Source organism: Lissotriton helveticus, chromosome 8 (genome assembly GCF_964261635.1).
Source record: "Lissotriton helveticus chromosome 8, aLisHel1.1, whole genome shotgun sequence".
NCBI lineage: Eukaryota > Metazoa > Chordata > Amphibia > Caudata > Salamandridae > Lissotriton > Lissotriton helveticus.
In genome coordinates this window covers 105,829,212-105,849,008 of record NC_136069.1, presented here as the reverse complement: position 1 = coordinate 105,849,008, position 19,797 = coordinate 105,829,212, and the positions used below count along the sequence as shown (strand labels likewise).

The 19,797-nt window shown below is 46.5% G+C and overlaps 1 protein-coding gene across 2 annotated transcripts in view; it reads left to right on the top strand.

Annotated features, from left to right (window-relative positions):
- The window catches only part of TMEM39A (transmembrane protein 39A), a 335,139-nt gene extending 326,959 nt beyond the window's left edge, over positions 1-8,180 (top strand). For both annotated transcript variants that reach the window (XM_078656707.1, XM_078656708.1), the window contains one exon: positions 3,389-8,180. In XM_078656707.1, the coding sequence (XP_078512833.1) occupies positions 3,389-3,622 (234 nt within the window). In that variant the 3' untranslated portion in view covers positions 3,623-8,180. The remainder of the gene's footprint in view (positions 1-3,388) is intronic.
- Positions 8,181-19,797: the final 11,617 nt, after the last annotated feature.

Here is a 19,797-nt window from a genome sequence, read left to right as displayed (position 1 = left end):
CTTCTACCTGAAGCATGGTCACTGATGTGCCCTTCCTGACACCTTCTCCTTATAAGACAACCAGGCATGTAATGCAAGGGTGGATTGAGCATCTATGAAAATCACAGAGAGTCTTACCTTAGTCCTTTTTCTGCAGATGATGTGCTTGGACTGAACCACCCAGTCAGGTATACATCAGGCACTGGGCTAATGAGAGTATTATAAATGTGCAAGGCGCGCCATCGAGAACATCATAGAAACTTGGAAAGAGTGTTTACTAGCTGTTCATGGAACAGGAAGGTGGGAAAATGTGGGATTATGGAATTAGCCAAAATATGTATTGTGTTAGTATTATGGAGGCTTGCAAAGTAAACTAAATGGATCATTGTGGCAAGATCCAGTGATACCTATGGCTCTTTGGAACATTGCAGTGCTTGCTAGCAGGGCTTTAAAGAAAACTGCATCCTGTGCTTGATCGAGAAGTCAGAAAATTTATGGAATGATGGTGCAGAATATCCTCGCAATGCAAAGTGAATGACATGCAGCTTACAAGGATGCGTATAAATATTAATTCTTAATTAGGATCTGAAATATATTGTCTGCGTGGTGTTAATTTGTCTAAAATACTATTATGGAATTTGCAACCTTTGCATCGTGGAGGCACTGTGGAAAGCCACATAGCAGAATCATTGGAAGATGCATTATGTCAACGTGCAAAGTATATTACCAGCAGCAACATGAAAAGTTATAAAAACACGCCCTTGTAAAGTGGTCTTTCATCCAACCAAGTTCCACAATTTTACTAACCCGTTTTGCTATAAAATGCATATTGCTTGTCAGACAATCCCTGGAAAACCTTTGGGGGGAACCCCGATCCCCCTCTTCAGAAGTGGTCATTTTTAAAGGTTACTGTTCTTTTGACCAACGTTACAAGACTAATCGAGTTAAACTACATTATTTACATTATGTTTTCTGGAGATTGCTTGGTGAGAGCATTCATTCTCTCCATATAAAGTGGCCTCTGAATCTGCACCAGTTTTGAAAAACTGACTAATGTTCTTCATAATACACAACGTGTCTTCAATTCTCCAAAGATCAGAGAGGAAGAGTTTACAACTCCCTTGTGGTGAGGTCTTTGCATTGGTGCTGAAACAGTTTACTCACTGGCCCTGGGCATCAGATAACTAAAACTACTGGGGTTCTCAAATATTCCAGATGAGCAAAAGTCTTACATTGAAGAGGAGGTGTTTGTGGGTGGAAAGGAGGTGGATGAGATGGCAGAGATATTTTTTCATAAAAATGTGATTCAATGGTTCATTATGGTGCAATATCTTCAAATATGTGGACAAATAGCGGTGTGTAGTTTCCACCAATTAGTAGGAGCTGCGCGTTTGCGGACGACATAAACGTAGGATGGTGGCAGACTGATTCCATAGGATATGTTGTCCCTTGGACCTGCTAGCTCGCAGTGCCACCGTTAGCACCCCCTTACTGAAACAGGGAGCAAACAGTTCTGGCAACCACTGACCATTACAACCCTGTTCCCTCAGGAACCGTGGTGGCAGACTGCGAACTTTCACTCAGTCACTTGTGCTTTTCTTTTGCTAAGAGACGTATACAAAGAATACACAAAGGGGCTTTTTCAATATTTATTAAACTGGAGTGATACTTGTATAGAATATATTGGTTGCGACGATTAATAGACAGAAGCAGATAAAAGTTCAAATGAGTGTCAACACAGAGAATATAACAAAGTGCCCTACCATTTTGTTGAGATAGGATATAAATGCATACATATAAAAGATTATAACAATTGAGTGTTCCCCCTATGAGGCTAACCCTACCATATGTGTCTAGAGTGTATATATATGCTTATTACCAAGAAACTCCCCGTGTGGATGATCTAACCCCTTTACCTGATGTCAGTCAGCTGCTAGACGAAAGCTTTGGCATGCAGGGACCCCTCGAGATCAGCAAAAGTGTCTCCTCTGATTATTTTAGGAAACAAAAGGCTAGATCTAGAAAATGGTTCTTTGCCTCGGGTCGAGATTGTAATCGGGCAACCATTGTTTGTGTTCTACAGAAAGCTGTGTCAATATGGATGTAATAATAAAGCACAAGTCTATAAATAGATTGGATACCAACAGGCTAATGGGCGCTCTACAGTATATTGACAGGGTATATTTCAAATACTATATCCAATATGGTGCTTCAAGAGGATGGATGTGTATCCAACATCCAGAAAAAGTCCCGCAAATGCGGAAGCAAACAAAACCAATATCCTCTGAGCACACTGTTATTAATTCCTTCTTCATTTATGGCACACATCTTATGGTAGATGTAACTTTAGAGTCATTCTTGATAAATAATCAAAGTCTTTTCCAATCAAGGTTTCAAAGTTCATCCGTATTTATTTTCATGTCATCGGCAATTTTCTCGACATTCAGTGTAGATGGTACATCAGCCAACACGGTCTGCAAATATCATATTTATTGAGGTGTGTAAATTACCAATCACCCCCGATTTAGTGTAAGTTCTGCTTTCCGTGTAGGTCTATGTAGAAAAGAATGGAAGGCTAGTCTTGCCACTCCAAACTAACTATAGGTGTACCTTATACTTGGAGTGGCAAGACTAGCCTTCCATTCTTTTCTACATAGACCTACACGGGAAGCAGAGCTTACACTAAATCGGGGGTGATTGGTACTTTACACACCTCAATAAATATGATATTTGCAGACCGTGTTTTATTTATGGGTACTATGTCGAGAAAATTGCTGATGACATGAAAATAAATACAGATGAACTTTGAAACCTTGATTGGAAAAGACTTTGATTATTTATCAAGAATGACTCTAAAGTGACATCTACCATAAGATTTGTGCCATAAATGAAGAAGGAATTAATAACAGTGTGCTCAGAGGATATTGGGTTTAATAATAAAACACATTGTCTTACTTGCACCAAATGCCAAGGTAGTCTGATAGGATTCTCACAAAGTGTTCTGTGTCAGCAAGGTCCGTGTTTCTGCGAAACAAATCCAAGCATCACAAATGGAAGATGTGTGTCAAACGTTAATGTGGCAAAGAGAAGGCAACTTTAGGAAGAAGGATTTATGTATATGCAAGAATGATACTAATTCATACTTGCCTAACTCTGGCACATGACAAGTGTAGATATATTGTGCCCGTTTTTATTCATAAAGTTATTTAAAGGGACCCACTATCAAATAAGAGTTGTTTTGGTCAAGTATACAGTAAAGTGTGGTTGTTCAGTACCTAATCCAAAGAAAGTTTAGATGGAGAGCGCAAAGCATCAAAGGAATATCTGAATTGCTACTTAATTTAAGTGTCAACATGGCTGACATTTCTTAATTGTAATTTTTGTTTTTCCCGCCTTCCTTCCGCTCCAGTTCCTCTTCCACCGCCCATTACGGCTGCTGAATCTGCTGATCCTGATTGAGGGAAGCCTCGTGCTGTACCAGCTCTACTCCCTACTGCGGTCGGAGAAGTGGAACCACACGCTCTCCATGGCCTTGATCCTTTTCTGCAATTACTACGTCCTATTCAAGCTTCTGCGGGACCGCATTGTATTGGGCAGGGCGTACTCCTACCCCAACAGCAGCTTTGGACTGAAGGCGCACTAAGCCCGTTCTGCGAGAACTGGCGCAAGGAACTAGGGGAGGGCAGGGATCACAAAGAAAAAAATATTTTTCATACAGTTCTATTTTTTTCTTGCAATGTTTATAAATATTTAAGATATTTTATATTTTGTATACTATGTTGTTTGGTGGGAGGGCATCATGTGCTATTAAATGTCTTTCCGTTTATTAAACCAGGTGTTGTTTTATACGTGTATATATATGTGTGTGTATTTTGATATACATATGTGTATATACATTGTGTGAGTGTGTCTCTATATCTACCATACATGCCTGCATACCTCGTGCCACGTGTGCCATTATAGTCTCATTTTACCTTAAGAAATAAGATTTAAAAGTCCACCACTGGGCGTTATCGTGCACGGGACTGAGGTATCCGATGGTGGGAATGATATACATGTATGTATGGGGTCCAGGACTTCGAGTTGCTGTGATCTTTGAATTTCAAGAGGTAGGAATGACCTGGGAATGGCTTCTGCCTGAAATGTGCTTCCTGATTCGCATGTGTTCACCATGGTGCCCCACGTGGCGCCCGAAAGAGCTTTCTGGAATCACATCTTGGAGTAAGACAGTGTTTACAGTGTACGCTTTATGTCTGCCTTAATAAGAAGGGGTTGAGAGTTGCCTTTTATAATAATGATTTATCATCAAGCACGAAAAGTGGTGTTGTGGGAACACAAATTTCCCAATACAAAATGTGTTAAAAATCTAAACCAAAGCAGGAAATGTACGTAGTAAATAGATACCAGCGTTTACCAGTGTTACTCTATATATCAAAGCGAAGGATGCTACTTTGTGGAATACATCCGTAATAGAAATATGGTCTGACCACAATAGTCTATAGAGGCCTCATTTTCCATCAGTAATGGTATTCTTATCTTGCCCTAGTGTGGAATCCTTTGTGTTGCTTGGTTTGTAGGTCATTCAGGGCACAGTATTAGCAGCCCCAAAACATCTGTTTAAAGGGAAACGCACTTCCTTCTTTCTTCACTTGCCTGGTTTTCCTTTTCCTCTCCTGATGCTTGGGCGGGTTCTCTGCATTGCCTTTTCTTGGAGCTTGTATGTTGTATTACTAAGATACTACAGAAAGCCCCTGGGTAAGCTGTGTTGGAAGGGCGCTGCTGGAGGCAGCAAGAACGCGGTTGTGAAACGAATCAATGAACCATTACCCTAAGACTGATGTCTTGTTCCGCTTTTCCTGGGCAAAGCACCAAAGTTTAGGAGACTTTCATGTGGTCTGGTGAACTGCTTTTCCCATTGAGCACCTCTGCTGATGTTTGCATCCACCTGTCACTAACCTGATGAGTTCAATCATCAGAAGCAGGTAAAACCAATAGTTGTTTGCATTTATCCAAAGTCATGTGTTCTCTTCATTGAACATAAGAAACGAGCAGGCACTTCTAACTGAGTCCTTATGAATGTATTGATTGCGACAGGCTGAATCTTTTATCTGCGATTCTTATGGAACAGTTTACTGTCTCATACAGACGCTGAAATCGGAGCATGCCTGTCCTATACGAATGTGAATCCCTCCGTTGACACCATATTCGATACTCCAGGTTTAGCACAGCTCCATAAAAAGTTGCCCTATATGTTTTTTTAAAGAAGAATTGGAAAGCTTTGTTGCACATATAACAGAATGTAAATTTCATGGACCGAGCCAACCTCCTGGTTGGTCTTCAACCCAAGCACCCCAACAGTACCCACAAACAGGTGTCAAGTAAGTAGGCAATGTGGGCAGCATCCCGGTTACCTCTCAAGTTGACCAAAGTAAGCCATGGCTTTTTTTGCGGTTGACCCCTGTAGATTTATGTATGTTGACTTGGCTGTACTCTGTCCTGTTTGAAGAGATCCTCCCTGTTCCCCTTGATGCATTTCTTTTTCCGGTAGGTTCTGATTGGTATTGAATCAAATGTGAGTACTTTTGCGCACATGCGATTCGAAGGCAACACGGGTGCCTTGATTTGGTGTGAAAAGAGCTGATGATAAATCCATAGACTGTCATTATGGGATGCAAGCATACTGCGCACGTAGACATGCAGGGAAGCACATTTCTAGATCTTGCATTAGCTTCCGCTTTCCAAATTTCTATTTTTGACAGCTATGGTCACCTGTGCATGTTACATTAAGGTCCAGGTAAAATGTACAGCGCTACATATGTTGTACGTAACGATGAATGTGAAAAACAGCCAAATCGCAGTGAACTTGGCCTTCAAATAATTCTTTTCACCATTCTACTATAATTAATAAGCTTTAAATTCGCCATTTCTCAGCTTTCCTTCGTAGAAGAGGTTGTGCAATAAATATTTTGTTAAGAATATGAATGCTCTCAGGGTCAGTCATCGAACGGGTTCCTGTACCGTATGTCCTCTCTTCGATGGAAATGCTGAACATGGTGGTATCTGACTTAATTTGTTGTTTAGTTATATTACACACAAACTTATGCCCACCAAAATGATGCTTAGAATGTATTTGTTTGTATTCTGTACAACCATTTGAGGTGGAGGCCAACAAATTTGAGGCTGCTCCGTATTCTGCATTTTCTGGACATTGTACCTATTGCCTCCCTATCTTGTAGGATGTTGGAGTAGTAAATGGCTCCATTATGAGTGATTGAAGCCCAGTCCTAATTTCTCAGGTACTCACAACTATATCTGGTATTTAAAGAACTCTTCTCTGCTGATCATTCTGTGCCTACCACTGCGGGGGTTCTGCGCCTGCTGCTGTCACTATTGTAAGCTTGCTAGAGGAGGTCCCCGACTCCTTCTACGTGTCTGTGCTGGGAACCAAGTCTTGTTAATACATACTCTTTGACCGCTGCTGCTAACTCCTGTGTCTCTATTATTCCATCACATTCTCGTTGGTCCTTCTCCTTTCTATTAAGATGTTATCTCTCAATTGCTGTAATGCACTGTGTTATGTGTCCTAGCCAATCCCCCTAACACAGCATCCTGTGTGAGTTAAAATTCTAGTTGTCTAAACTCCTCAACCAGCCAGACTGAACTCCAGTCCCACCTCATGGCCTTGTCTACTGGGGCTCTCCCAGGAAGAAGCTTCCGGGGCTATATTATTCATGAAGGTCAGCGGGAGAGTCTGTGGGCACCATGAAACAATTTTAGATCTGTCTCTTAAAGTATAAAATAATTCCTCCTTGTCATAATTGATGGGGAAGCGAACGTAAAGAACCTGTTTGACCTCAAAAACCACCTCGCAGTACCAGTGGGGGCTGCTTTTGAAGGTTCACACTATAAGATTGTTTCATCCTGAAGCAGAAAAGTGGTTCATGGACAAAAATGTTGTTCTCTATATGAGCTGTCAAGTAGTGTATGGAGCTCGGGGTCCTCAGCTCGCCTGCTACATCTGCAGATATGACCAGTATGTTTCAGACACGTAAGATATGGATTAGCATTGTGCATCAAGCGTGCAATATAGATCTTGAGATCTGGTCTTTGATGTGTGCAATACAGTCGCCCTCAATTAAGGGTTCCTAGTTGTCAACCATGTGACGAAAATCAGAGTCCAAGTTTAAGTACAACAAGCAACATTGTAAGGTAGCAGAAATTCCATTGTGTATTATTGCCATGATTCAAATTAGTTCTCATTAGGGACCAAAGCTCCCAAAAGCCTCTGTTTTTAAGAACCTGGGTATCTTTGTGTTAAAAATGATTGAAAAGGGCTATTTTGTTTGTTGGGATTAGGTTGGAGAGGTGGTGGGATCAGCCGTTGGCAGTATTAGTAGTAACATCTTTTGTTATAATGCATCATGTTCCTTTACCTTGCGCAAATGTGCGGACAGTTTGGATAATATGGTGTTAGCAGCAGAATATGCTCTAGCAGCATTTTACCATTTGTGTGAAGAGGAACTTATGAATGCAAAACTACAAAAAGGACAAAGCATTTCAGTATTGCTGACTTCATCTTGACATACTACATACAGAAGGATGTCCCGCACGGTCTATTCGACAGCCACATCCTTCGCAACACGACGGAAAGATTGGATGTTGCTATTGATCCCAAATGTAGCTTGCCTCTTTGATCAAGGAAGGGTCTAATTCATGTTTATTTCGTTATTGGAACCAGTGTCCTGAAATGGCCATCTCCGATGAAAGTTTTACATTATCTTCTGGTATCGCGGCCAGCAGTTTTGGCTGCTAGGAATGACTTGTGTTGTCACCAGCCATGGTTAGAATCCACATTAATGCCACTGGCTTAAGCTGCTATGCTGTCACTTGCTAGTTCAGCATTGGTGTGATGAGGCGACCTTACAAACACAGCCTGCAAATGTGTGACACCTCTGATGTCAATGGTTGTGTCTGATCAATGCATGTATATCCTATTTTTTGTGTTGTCCCATACTGTTTCCAGAATTGAAAATGCAAGATGTATACATACACAAACACACACACCGAAATGGAGGCATGGAAATGTGCACCTGGCCGCCGAGGTTGCCGCATTCATTTTCAGTGCCATATGCCTATGTCGATGATCGCAAAGCTTGATAGTGTTGACAGAGGACAGTAATAAACAGAAGAATTTCATACAATTGCCTGCATTTTGTCTCATATTTTATTCGTATTGAAAAATGGAGTGTGACCTCTACAGTAAATCTATAGATGTTCATGAATTTATATGCACATATACTTGTTTATTCTAGCTAAACATTCCAAAAATGCTTTGCATTTGCAGCATTCACTCTTCAGTGAAAAGTAGGGTCTCCGCACCTGAAGTGCCCAGGGTTGGAAGGTAATGAGCATTGTAAAGATATGAAGTGATAACTGAAAAGGCTCTTAGAACAACTGCTGGCACTTTTCAGTCTTCAATATAACATTTTTATATTGGGATAATATGATGGAAACACCTATTGATGATGCCTTCAGTGCCACATTGGCACAAATGTACTTTGTTGACCAACCGTTGTATGGTTGACCAAACATAGTAAGATAGAACTGTTCAAAATGGGAAACGTTTTCTTTCCTGGGCCATTTCTGAATTAAAGTCATACCTTAGGTGCCTGCCTCGTATACACAGGAGTGTGAAGTGGAAGTCTGGTGATAAATATAACCTGCTTTAACTGACTCAAGGCTCCTACCCACTTCCAAGGGAGTTGCTAAGTCCAAATAATGAATATTTCTATCCTGATTGAATTTAACCCTGCCTGATCTGTATCACTTCTAGACAGAATTTTATTTAAAGGAGGAAACTGTGGCGAGGGCAGCGGAGCAAAGCTGGCGGGGTGGGGTGTGTGGAAGCTGAGTCGTCTGTTGAGGTACGCTGGTCCGGTGTTGTGGAGTGCCTTGTGTGCCTGGGTGAGGAGCTTGAAGGTTATCCTCTTGTTGACGGGGAGCCAGTGCAGGTCTCTCAGGTGGGGTGTGATGTGGCTGCAGCGAGGGATGTCGAGCCTGCTGCTGATGAGGGCCTGGGTGACCGTTCTTCTCGTTTCGGTGGGGATCCACTTTTAGGTCTTGAGGAGCATGCAGAGGGTGTTGAAGCAGGAGGACGAGACGGCGTTGACCTGCTTTGTCATGGAGAGTGTGGAACCGAGGATGAACCCTAGGTTGCGTGCGGGGTCGGTGGGTGTTGGAGCTGTTCCCAGTACGGTCGGCCCCCAGGAGTCGTCCCAGGCCGAGGGCGTGAATCCGATGATAAGGACTTCAGTCTTGTCGGAGTTTAGCTTCAGTCGGCTGTTCTTCATCCACTCGGCACCAGCTTTCATTCCTTCGTGGAGGCTGGTTTTGGCGGTGTGGGGGTCCTTGGTGAGGGAGAGGATCAGCTGGGTGTCGTCGGCGTAGGAGATGTTGTTGAGGTCGTACAGTTGGGCGACGTTGGCGAGCGGTGCCATGTAGATGTTAAAAAGTGTTGGGCTGAGGGATGAGCCCTGGGGTACGCCGCATATGATCTTGGGGGCTTCAGAGCGGAAAGGGGGAGGCGGACGCTCTGGGTTCTGCCGGAGAGGAAGGAGGTGGTCCAGGCCAGGCCCTTCTCTTGGATCCCAGCTTCGTGGAGGCTTGTGCGCAGTGTGTGGTGGCAGACCGTGTCGAAGGCGGCTGACAGGTCCAGGAGAATGAGGGCCTCGGTTTCTCCGTTGTCTAGGAGGGCCCTGATGTCATTGGTGGCGGAGATAAGGGCAGTTTCGGTGCTGTGGTTGCTGCGGAACCGGGACTGGGACGGATCCAGGATGCTGTTCTCCTCGAGGTAGCGGGTCAGTTGTTTGTTGACGGTCTTCTCGATGACCTTTGCCAGAAACGAGAGCAGGGAGATGAGCCGGAATTTCTTGAGGTCCTTCTTGGGTTTTTTGAGTAAGGCGTTGATCTTGGCGTGCTTCCAGCTCTCCGGAAGGTTGCTGTCATTAAGGAGATGTTGATGGCTTTCCGTAGATGGGGTGCGATGGTGGTGCTGGCTTTGTTGAAGATGTGGTGTGGGCATGGGTCTGACGGAGATCTGGAGTGGATGGTGTCGGCGTCGTTTATGTTGGTACAGGAGAGCAGGTGGGCGGTGCAGATTGCGGTTGTGGGGCGGAGGGCTCAATGGTAGTCGGGGTGGTCGTGGTGTTGAAGCTGTCGTGGATATCTGCGATCTTGCGATGGAAGAAGGTGGCAAGGGAGTCGCACAAGTCTTGCAAAGGTGGGATGTCGTTGGTGTTGGAATGGGTTGGAGAGTTTTACAGCGTGAATCTTTCTGGATTCACTATGCTGTGCATTATTCTGCGGTCTAGTGGTTGGGTCCGGAATCGTAGTCTTTTCTTTGTTTTTGTTTTTTTGTTCTTTTCATAGCCCGGGTGGGCGTTGACGTCCCACCTTTGGTGTACTTCCTGTGAAGTCGACACGCTTCCTGCGGAAGCTCCCACCTTTGGGCGCCATCTTCAGATTCTTTTGTCTGCCGTTGGGTCTGGATCGTTCCCGAAAGGGCTCCATAGTTTTGGAGAGAAGAACACGCAGAAAAGACGATTTTGCAGAAAAATCAAGCGAAGACGACGAGGAACAACACGATCGAGCACGGACGACGAAGGAGAATGGGAACTTCGTAAACTTCAACGTCCAACGGAGAATGCGCGCACAGGGGGCCCCCTGAGCACGAGAAATGTACAGGACACCGTTTAAATTCTGCCGTAACTGCCATCACAAATACGCGCGGAAGGACCAGCACCCGGTTTGCAACCGCCGCCTACCGGTCGACCACGAGAGCAAGGACTGCAACGCCTGTTCCGCCTTCACGCCGAAGACTCTCCGGGTTAGAGAGTGTCAGAGACAAGCAAATTACAGCATGCAGGTGAAGGGCCAACCACCGTACCTTCCAGACCTGGGGCTACCAAGCGACGAGGAGGACTACGCCGCCGAAGAAGACGATAGCTACACGGTCGTAGAGACCGATAAGAAGACTTCAAAGGAGGCAGGAGAGTCGACGACCCCAAACCCCCTGAAAGACCCCCGAAGGTCTGAGCAAGACTCGCAAAAAACGGAGTCCTCGAAAGGAGCACTGGCACCGAAACCCTCGACGGCCGTAGATGCATCCAGGGGCAAGCAGCCCAGCGGATCCTTAGATAAGGACTCCCAGATGGCAAAGACCGGCGAAAAGCCAAGGTTGTCGAAGAACGTCGCTGAAAAGGAGCGTTCGACTTCGAAAGACAAAGACACGAAGGGCGCCTCGGCGTCGACCAAGGATCCGAAACCCTTCTCGACGTCGAAGAGATCGACCGAACACTTAGACGCCGAACAGGCAGCCGAAATGGGAAGGAAGAAAAGACGTCTCGAAGCAGAGATGGATAAAATCCTGCAGAGGAAAAGGGAATTCGATGAAAGAATGAAGGGATTCGCGATTCCGCCGAAACAGAAAGCTGTAAGCGTCGAATTGGAAGAGGAGGACGACTTCGAGGCCGAACAGCCGCCGAAAAGTCCTGAGAACCTGGACCAAGCAGAGGAAGAAGCCTTCTACGAGGAGGAAGGCGACGACGATCGGCGAACGATCCTCGGGGACACAGGACCTGGAGTGGCAGGACCTCGACGCCGAAAATCCAGAAGAAGGCGTAGACTCGGTACCCCTCGAGGCCTTCGCCGCCAGACGACATTGGGGCCTAAAATATCACTGTAAAAAATGCGGCAGCAGCTTTTGGAGTTAAGCTGGAGGAGGAGAAGCTGAAGGCAGACTTCCTCTTGGAGACCCTACTCTCCACACAGACTAGGAGCCAGTACCTCCCCATGCTGGACATTGTCATGGCCCAAGGGAGAGAGGCGTTCAAAGAACCGGCAACTTGCAGGTCAGTGACGCAGAGGACAGAAAAGAAGTACAAGCACTCCTCTAAGGATCCTCCCTACATCAGAGGATCGGTGACGGCGGACTCCATCATTGCGGCAACCGCCAGAAAGAGGGCTGTGTCAGCAACAACATGGCCACCACCAGACAAGGAAAGCAGGAGGATGGACCTAACAGGGAGGAAGATAGAGAGAAATGCAGAAAAGCACTGGCGCATGGCAAACTCTAACGCCCTGCTAAACAGGCACCAGTACCAGATTCTGGATGAAATAGGGCAGCTGCTCAAACATCTACCAGATGAGTACCAACAGAGGGCGACACACCTCGTCGAAGCGGGGAAAAATGTGTCAAACTCTTGCCTTAAGAGAGCCTTGGACGGTGCAGACATGTCCAGCTGGCTGATGATGTTGGGAATAACGGAAAGGAGACAGGCCTGGCTCAGGATATCAGGTTTCAAACCGGAGGTGCAAAACAACATCCTAAACACCCCGTTCAATGGGGAGACACTGTTTGGGGCACCAGTGGATGAAAAACTCACCCAACTGAAAAAGGAAAACGATACAGCAAGGTCCATGGGGGCCTTACAGTTCAGGGGCACAAAAAGGGGTACTCCGTCTCGGAGGCCAAACGGAAGAGGGGAAAACCAGTCTGGAACGTCCCACCAGACCTTCCAGCAGTCCAGCCAAGGGGGCAGCCAAACACAACAAGGGCATCAAAAACAAACCTGGCACTACCAGCAAAGGGGCCAGTCCTTTCACGGGAAGGCGAACGGACGTGGACAGAATAAAAGAGGGGGCCACCAAGCCACCTCTAAGTGACTTCAACACGCACTACGTGCCCACCCACACAACACCTCCCGGGGTGGAGCACGACAAAACAAACACAGGATTACACGGACAGAACACCAACGACCATGTAACACCAGTAGGAGGCAGGCTAAGTCACTTCTTCAAGCAATGGAAGAAGATAACAATGGACAAGTGGATACTCAACATCATCCAGTTTGGATATTGCATAGAACTGGCAAGGACACCGCCAAACAGGAGACCAAAGAGAAGGGCGCAGTCAGGAAGAGACCTAGAGCTACTTCAAAAGGAAGCGGAAGAACTCCTCCAAAAGGAGGCCATTGAACCAGTACCTTACAGAGAAAGGAACAGGGGAGTATACTCAACATACTTCCTGGTTCCAAAGGTGGACGACACACTGAGACCCATCCTGGACATAAGGTTCTTAAACAAGTACGTAAGAACACAGAAGTTCAAAATGACGTGCCTGCAAGAGGTCATTCCTCAGCTAAGAGACGGAGACTTCATGGTCACCATAGACCTCAAAGATGCCTACCTGCATATCCCAATGAACAGGCAGCACAAACACCTACTGAGATTTGCCATCAACAAACATCACTACCAGTTCACAGCCCTGGCATTCGGACTAAAATCTGCCCCAAGGGTTTTTACAAAGTGCCTTGCAGCAGTGGCAGCGCACCTAAGGAGGGAAGGGATACATGTATACCCTTACCTAGATGACTGGCTAATACAGGCAAGTTCACACAGAGCATGCAAGAAACATGCTCAGCGCGTAACAAGTACACTGATGGACCTGAGATTCTCCATTCACTGGGGGAAATCCTCAATGGAACCAGAGCAAGTAAAAATCTTCCTGGGTGTACAGATCGACACTATACAGAGCAGGGTGTGGCCCAGCGACAAGAGGACACTGGCCCTATTGAAGGAGACGCACCTCTACCAGAAGGGGCGAGCTCTGACAGTGAGGACAACGAGCAAAATCATGGGCATGATGGCCTCCTGCATACATCTGGTCCCAAATGTACGGCTCCACATGAGACCATTCCAGGAATGGCTGCAAGAACAATGGTCACAAGCTACAGGAAGTTGGGAAGATCTAGTGGTTGTAACACACGCAGTGCCGGAGGAGATGTCGGGGTGGAACAAGTGCAACATAACAGAAGGGAAGCCTTTAACACCACCGACCCCAACAGTGACCATCACCTTAGACGCATCCCAGAAGGGATGTGGGGCTCACATGACCAAACTCAGGGTGCGGGGCCTGTGGACTCCAGCGGATGCAGTAAAACACATCATCTACCTGGAACTAAAGACAGTGTTCCTCACCCTGAAGGCCTTCCAAACGAAACTATAGGGCCAGAGAGTGTTGATCCAGACAGAGAACACGACAACGATGTTTTACATCAACAAACAGGAAGGAACACAATCAGCACCGTTATCGAAACTAGCTCAGGAGATATGGAGATGGGCCATACCACTAAAGATAGACCTGCTAGCCATACACCTACCAGGGAAGGACAATGTGGAAGCAGACTGGCTTAGCAGGCAGACATCGGCATCCCACGAGTGGGAGCTCCATGCACAGGAAACGCAAAGACTGTTCAGAAAGTGGGGAACACCGACAATAGACCTGTTTGCAACACACCAGAATGCAAAATGCCAAAACTTCGCATCCAGGCAACCAGGGGAAGGATCCCTGGGGAATGCCCTATGGATAGACTGGTCGAAAACATTTGCCTACGCTTTTCCCCCGATACCACTGATACACAGGGTACTCAGCAAGTGCAGAACCAGCAGCATGATCCTGATCCTGGTGGCACCACAGTGGGCCAGGCAGAGCTGGTACTCACAGATAATGGAAATGGCACAGGGTGCACCCCACAGGTTCGGGAAAAGGAAAGACTTACTCTCCATGCAAGGTGGAGAAGCCCTACATCCAGAGCCATCGATTATCAGTTTAGCGGCGTGGCTCCTGAAGACTTAGAGTTTGCGCACCTAACGTTACCTGAGAGCACCCTGAGGGTACTATGAGAGGAAAGAAGACCTAGCACACGACGGTGCTATGTGGCAAAATGGAGGAGATTTACACTATGATGCCACAAGAAAAAGCTACACAAGAAGATGACAAGAGAATCAACAGTGTTAAGATATCTCACACACCTGCTGAAGGAAAACCTAAGCTCCTCCTCGCTTAGAGTGCACCTTTCGGCGATAGTGGCCTTCACAAGGGGAGAAACTGAGAAGAGCCTCTTTACATCACAGATAGTGAAAAGATTCCTAGAAGGGGCGAAGAGGATCGTACCTCCAAAAAGGATGCCACCGCCAGCATGGAACCTTAATTTAGTGCTAACAGAGCTCATGAAGGCACCGCTTTATAGGGCATCACTACAAATGCTAACTATGAAAACAGCTTTCTTGGTGGCATCACCTCGCTACGCAGGGTGAGCGAACTACAGGCACTAACTACAAGAACCCTACATCCAAATACACAATGATAGGGTGGTAATGAGAACTGACCCACACTTTATGCCAAAGGTGGTATCAAGGTTCCACAGCAACCAAACAATACAAATACCAAGCTTCCTTCAGAAGCCAACAACAAGCGCAGAGAGGGCACTGCACACTCTGGACGCTAGAAGGGCAGTAATGTACTACATAGAAAGGACCAAGGAGCACAGGAAAACAAAGCAGTTCTTTGTGTCCTTCTCAAGCAGTTACCTGGGTAAACCAGTAACAAAGGTAACAATCGCACGATGGATTGCACGGACCATACAATTATGCCACAAACAGGCAGGCCAAGAGCTAGCAGAGGGGACACAAGCCCACTCTACTAGGAAAAAGGGAGCAACAATAGCCTTCCTGACTAACACACTCATTCAAGACATATGCCTTGCGGCAGAGTTCACTAAGCACTACTGCGTGGATATACAGATGAACAAGGAAGCACAAGTAGGACAAAGGGTGCTTCAACATATATTCAACAACCAACGCTCATCTTCCACCCAGCCGCCACAACAATAACAAACCCCTACAAAGTCTATGCACAGCATAGTGAATCCAGAAAGATTCACGCTGCAAAACGAATAGTTTCTTACCTGTCGGTGTAGTTTTGCAGCTTGAAGATCTTTCTGGATTCTCTAGCGAACCCACCCACCTCCGCCAGAAAGATGAGGCTGGAGAAGAAGGTGGTAATACAAGGACGAAACAGAAAAATGACACCTTGAAAGACAAGCGGGGAAAAAGTTACTTACTTGAAAAAATACAGAAGAAATTATCAAAGGATTCACAAACAGAACAATCCAAGAGAAAAAAAAAGAAAAATAGAATCCGAAGATGGCGCCCAAAGGTGGGAGTTTCCGCAGGAAGCGTGCCGACGTCACAGGAAGTACACCAAAGGTGGGACGTCGACGTCCTCCTGGGCTACGAAAAAAAACCAAAGAAAAGACTACAATTCCGGACCCAACCACTAGACCACGGAATAATGCACAGCATAGTGAATCCAGAAAGATCTTCAAGCGGCAAAACTACACCGACAGGTAAACTATTTGTTCCTTCACGATGTTGAAGAGCTCTTTGCTGTTGTGTGCGTTGGTGTCTAGGCGGTCTTTGAAGGAGGCCCTTTTGGCGGATCTGATGAGGTGATGGAGTCTGCGGGTGGCGTTCTTGTGGGCTGCGTAGCTGTCCGGTGTTCGTTCACGGTGCAGTTTCTTCTCTAGCTTTCGGCAGATTGGCTTGGAGGTCTGGAGGTCTTCGGTGAACCAGCTGGCTTTCTTTCTGGTGTGACTGTTGGAGGGTTTCTTGATCGGGATGACGGTGTTGGCGCAGTCGTCGATCCACTGTCTGAGGTTGCGGGTGGCGGTATCTGGACGGTGAGGTCGGCGGGTGGACTCTGGGCGACGGTGGTGGTTAGCTGGTCTTCGGTGACTTTGCTCCAGCAGCGGCGGTGGATCTGTTGGGTGTGGTGGGTTTCCGGAAAGTGAAAAGGATGCAGCGATGGTCGGTCTAGTGGAGTTCGGTGGTGTGGTTGAAGGAGACGTGGGAGCTCGCGATGATGGGTTCAAGCGTGGGGCCGGCGGAGTGGGTGGCTGTTGTGACAAGTTCTCTGAGTACGAGGTTGGGAAGGTTGTCGATCAGGATGGTGGAGTTGGTGTCGTTGTTGTTCTCGAGGTGGAAGTTCAGGTCCCCGAGGAGGATGTAGTCAGTCGAGGCGAGGGTGTGTGTGCTGACTAAGTCGGCGATGGAGTCGTTGATTTGTGGTCAGGTTCCAGGGGGTTTGTAGACAAGGGCTCCTCTGAGGGTGGTGTTGGGATCGGTGTGGATCTGGAAGTGCAGGTGTTAGACAGTGCTGAGGATGTCATCAGTGTTGGTCGAGACTCTGAGAGTGTTCCTGTGGACGATGGCGATTCCTACTCCGTTGGTGGGGTTCTTGCGGGAGATCTTGTAGCCGTCTGGCATGGCAATGGCGATGTCGGGTGCCGAGGATAGGTTCAGCCAGGTCTCTGTCAGGAAGGCGATGTCTGGGGAGGTTGAGCAAGGAAAAGAAATGTGCCTTTGATGATGTAGAGGCACCAGTTAAAAGACAGAAGGTTGTCTTAGACTGTGCATGGTAAAATATCATCCACTAAAGATTTGATGACGAGCAAGAAGCAACATGATTGAAGTATGTCGTCGACCGCATGTAGCCGAGTGAGTGAGGAAATGAAGGCAGGGATTCTGTTGACTAGATCGTTGCTGGTAAGAAAGTAATCCCCATCAATGAGAAAGCTACCATCGACGAGGTCCTCACCGTCGATGAAACAGAAGACCACTATGGATATGTCTTCTTCAAGGAAAGATGTGTCATAACAGAAGGCACAAGAAAAGGGGCCATCGACGAGAGAAGAAACAGTCATCGACGAGATGTTTCTCGGCACAAATGAAAGATTTTCCAACACCAAGACTGGGAGAGTGCTAGGCACAAAACCTGTTTGTTACAGGCTTTCAACTTGAGAGGGGTCTCCACTTAGTGCATTTTAGCAGGATTCCAAAAGGAAACAAAAGCTAATGTGTTACCGGGCAAGAGTAAGCAGCTAGCTTATTAGACAGTTGGAAAAACACAACTCCCAGAGAATTGCCCGCTCCTTTATAGCTGCCAGAATGCCTGTGTTTTCAGAATAGTCTAATGGTTGCCTATTCCACTGAGACGGCAGCTGCCTGATGGAAATAGATTTCAATTTGTGCCTTCCTCCTTGAACTGTACAGAAGGACTGAAAGTAAGGCCAATGGAGTTCGATGACCTTTGGTTGAAGAGCGTCATTGAAGGCTGAACGGAGAAAGCAGCTAAGAATAGGAAGCTCTGACCTCTCAGCTTCCTTGATAACAGCCTTGACTCATAACAAGAGAGGGCCAAGAGCAGATGGCCCATCAGAGGATTTGGCTGAAGCAGGAGTAACCCTTCCGGAGCAGTCGCTAGTGGGTGCCACCAAAGGGAACTTACCCTTCGTCAGCTACAATTGGACTTTCGATAACACATAAAAGTCCTCTCTGGGGATCTGTGTCCGGACTCCGAGCCTGTAAATTTAAGGCAATGAGGAAAATAAATAAAAGGGAATTAATTTATGATCAAGACCCCATCTAAAGGAAAAAAGAGGTAACATGTTAACTGATCCTCAACAATATTGACCATTGAATAGCCAAAACTGTCGTAGATGGTGTAAAAAGATAATCCGACCAAGCAAAAGTCCTGTTGGCATGTGAGTGCAGAACAACCTATTTTAGGCGGCCTGGCCTCCTTGTATTATTCGTCCCTTGAATGTAGGCATCTGAGAGGGACATGAAATGAGTGTCACAAGGAGACCAAAGCTACATTCAAAGTTACCACTCCACCAATACGGCTGATGCCTAAGTTTCACCATCGACAACTCGGTCTCTGATCTAATTTTCGGCTTCCGCTTCACCAGTTGGTCCCTCAGTTTGGCAGTTTCCATGTAAAGTAGGATGACAGTCATTCTGGAGGATAAGTATGAAGCCACCGGGTAAATGGGACAAGCACACCAATTCTGAGGCCGCCTTTTCACAGCAGGACACAACCCTTCACCTGTCATGCAACATTCCTACAAGTGGTTCCATCGATCTGGTGAATACCTGGGCGGGGAAAGGTAACAAATGGTAACCCCTGTAAAGGACAGCGTTTTCCTCCCTGTAGCCCCCGAGTGTAGGAACTCTTGAAGCCTCTCTGATGAGCAGGACACAAAGGTATATATTAAATTATTCTATCCCAATTTGTCATTAAAGGGTAATAACTTCCAGAACACTTGCACTTTGAACCCTGAGGACTTCACAGATCTTGTGACCTCTTCATGTGTAATATTAGTTGAGATTGACACGCATTTCAGCACCTAATCTAACTAATTCTACCGCCAGTCTTGCCACTAAATAGTGGGGTCAAGACGGGGGCGGGCACCACCACTATCTGGAGAGGCCCGGCGTCACATGCAGGGCCTTTCAAGCTTCCCGCCCTGAAATGTCCATCCTGCTTGGAGGAGGTGTGAACACCTCTGCCCAAAGCATACTTTGTTCCTGTCCTCCGACCACAGGAGGTCAGAAATCGGTCTATGGAGACTGGCTGGTAGAGACAGTCAGTCAACACACTAGTAGTCGGTAAGTTTTCAGGGGGCACCACTAAGGTGCCCTGTGTACATTTATTAATCAATCCAGCACTGGCATCAGTGTGGGTTTATTAAGAAGAGGTGTTTGGTACCAAACACCTTGGGGTACTGTGAAGCCATCATGTATCTGGGGAACTCGAAATCACGAGTATCCAGCCCATGTACTCGTTATGGCTTAGCTGTGCGCTGGTAATATCTTGGGGAGAACTTAGATATCACCGGGACATATCCACTCTCGCAGATATGCCCTTACATGGGTGAAATGCACCCTGCCTTAGGGCTGTAAGGCCTGCTGTAAGGGTGACTTACTTATTCCACGTGTAGTCCTGACAGGCATGGCACACAGGGGTGTGTGCCACGTTGACTCTTCGGTTTTCTCTGCGCCAAAACACGCATCCTGAAATGGCAGTTTGCACGAACTTGGTGAGGGGTCCCTTAGGGTGTCAAAATTTGTGCTGCA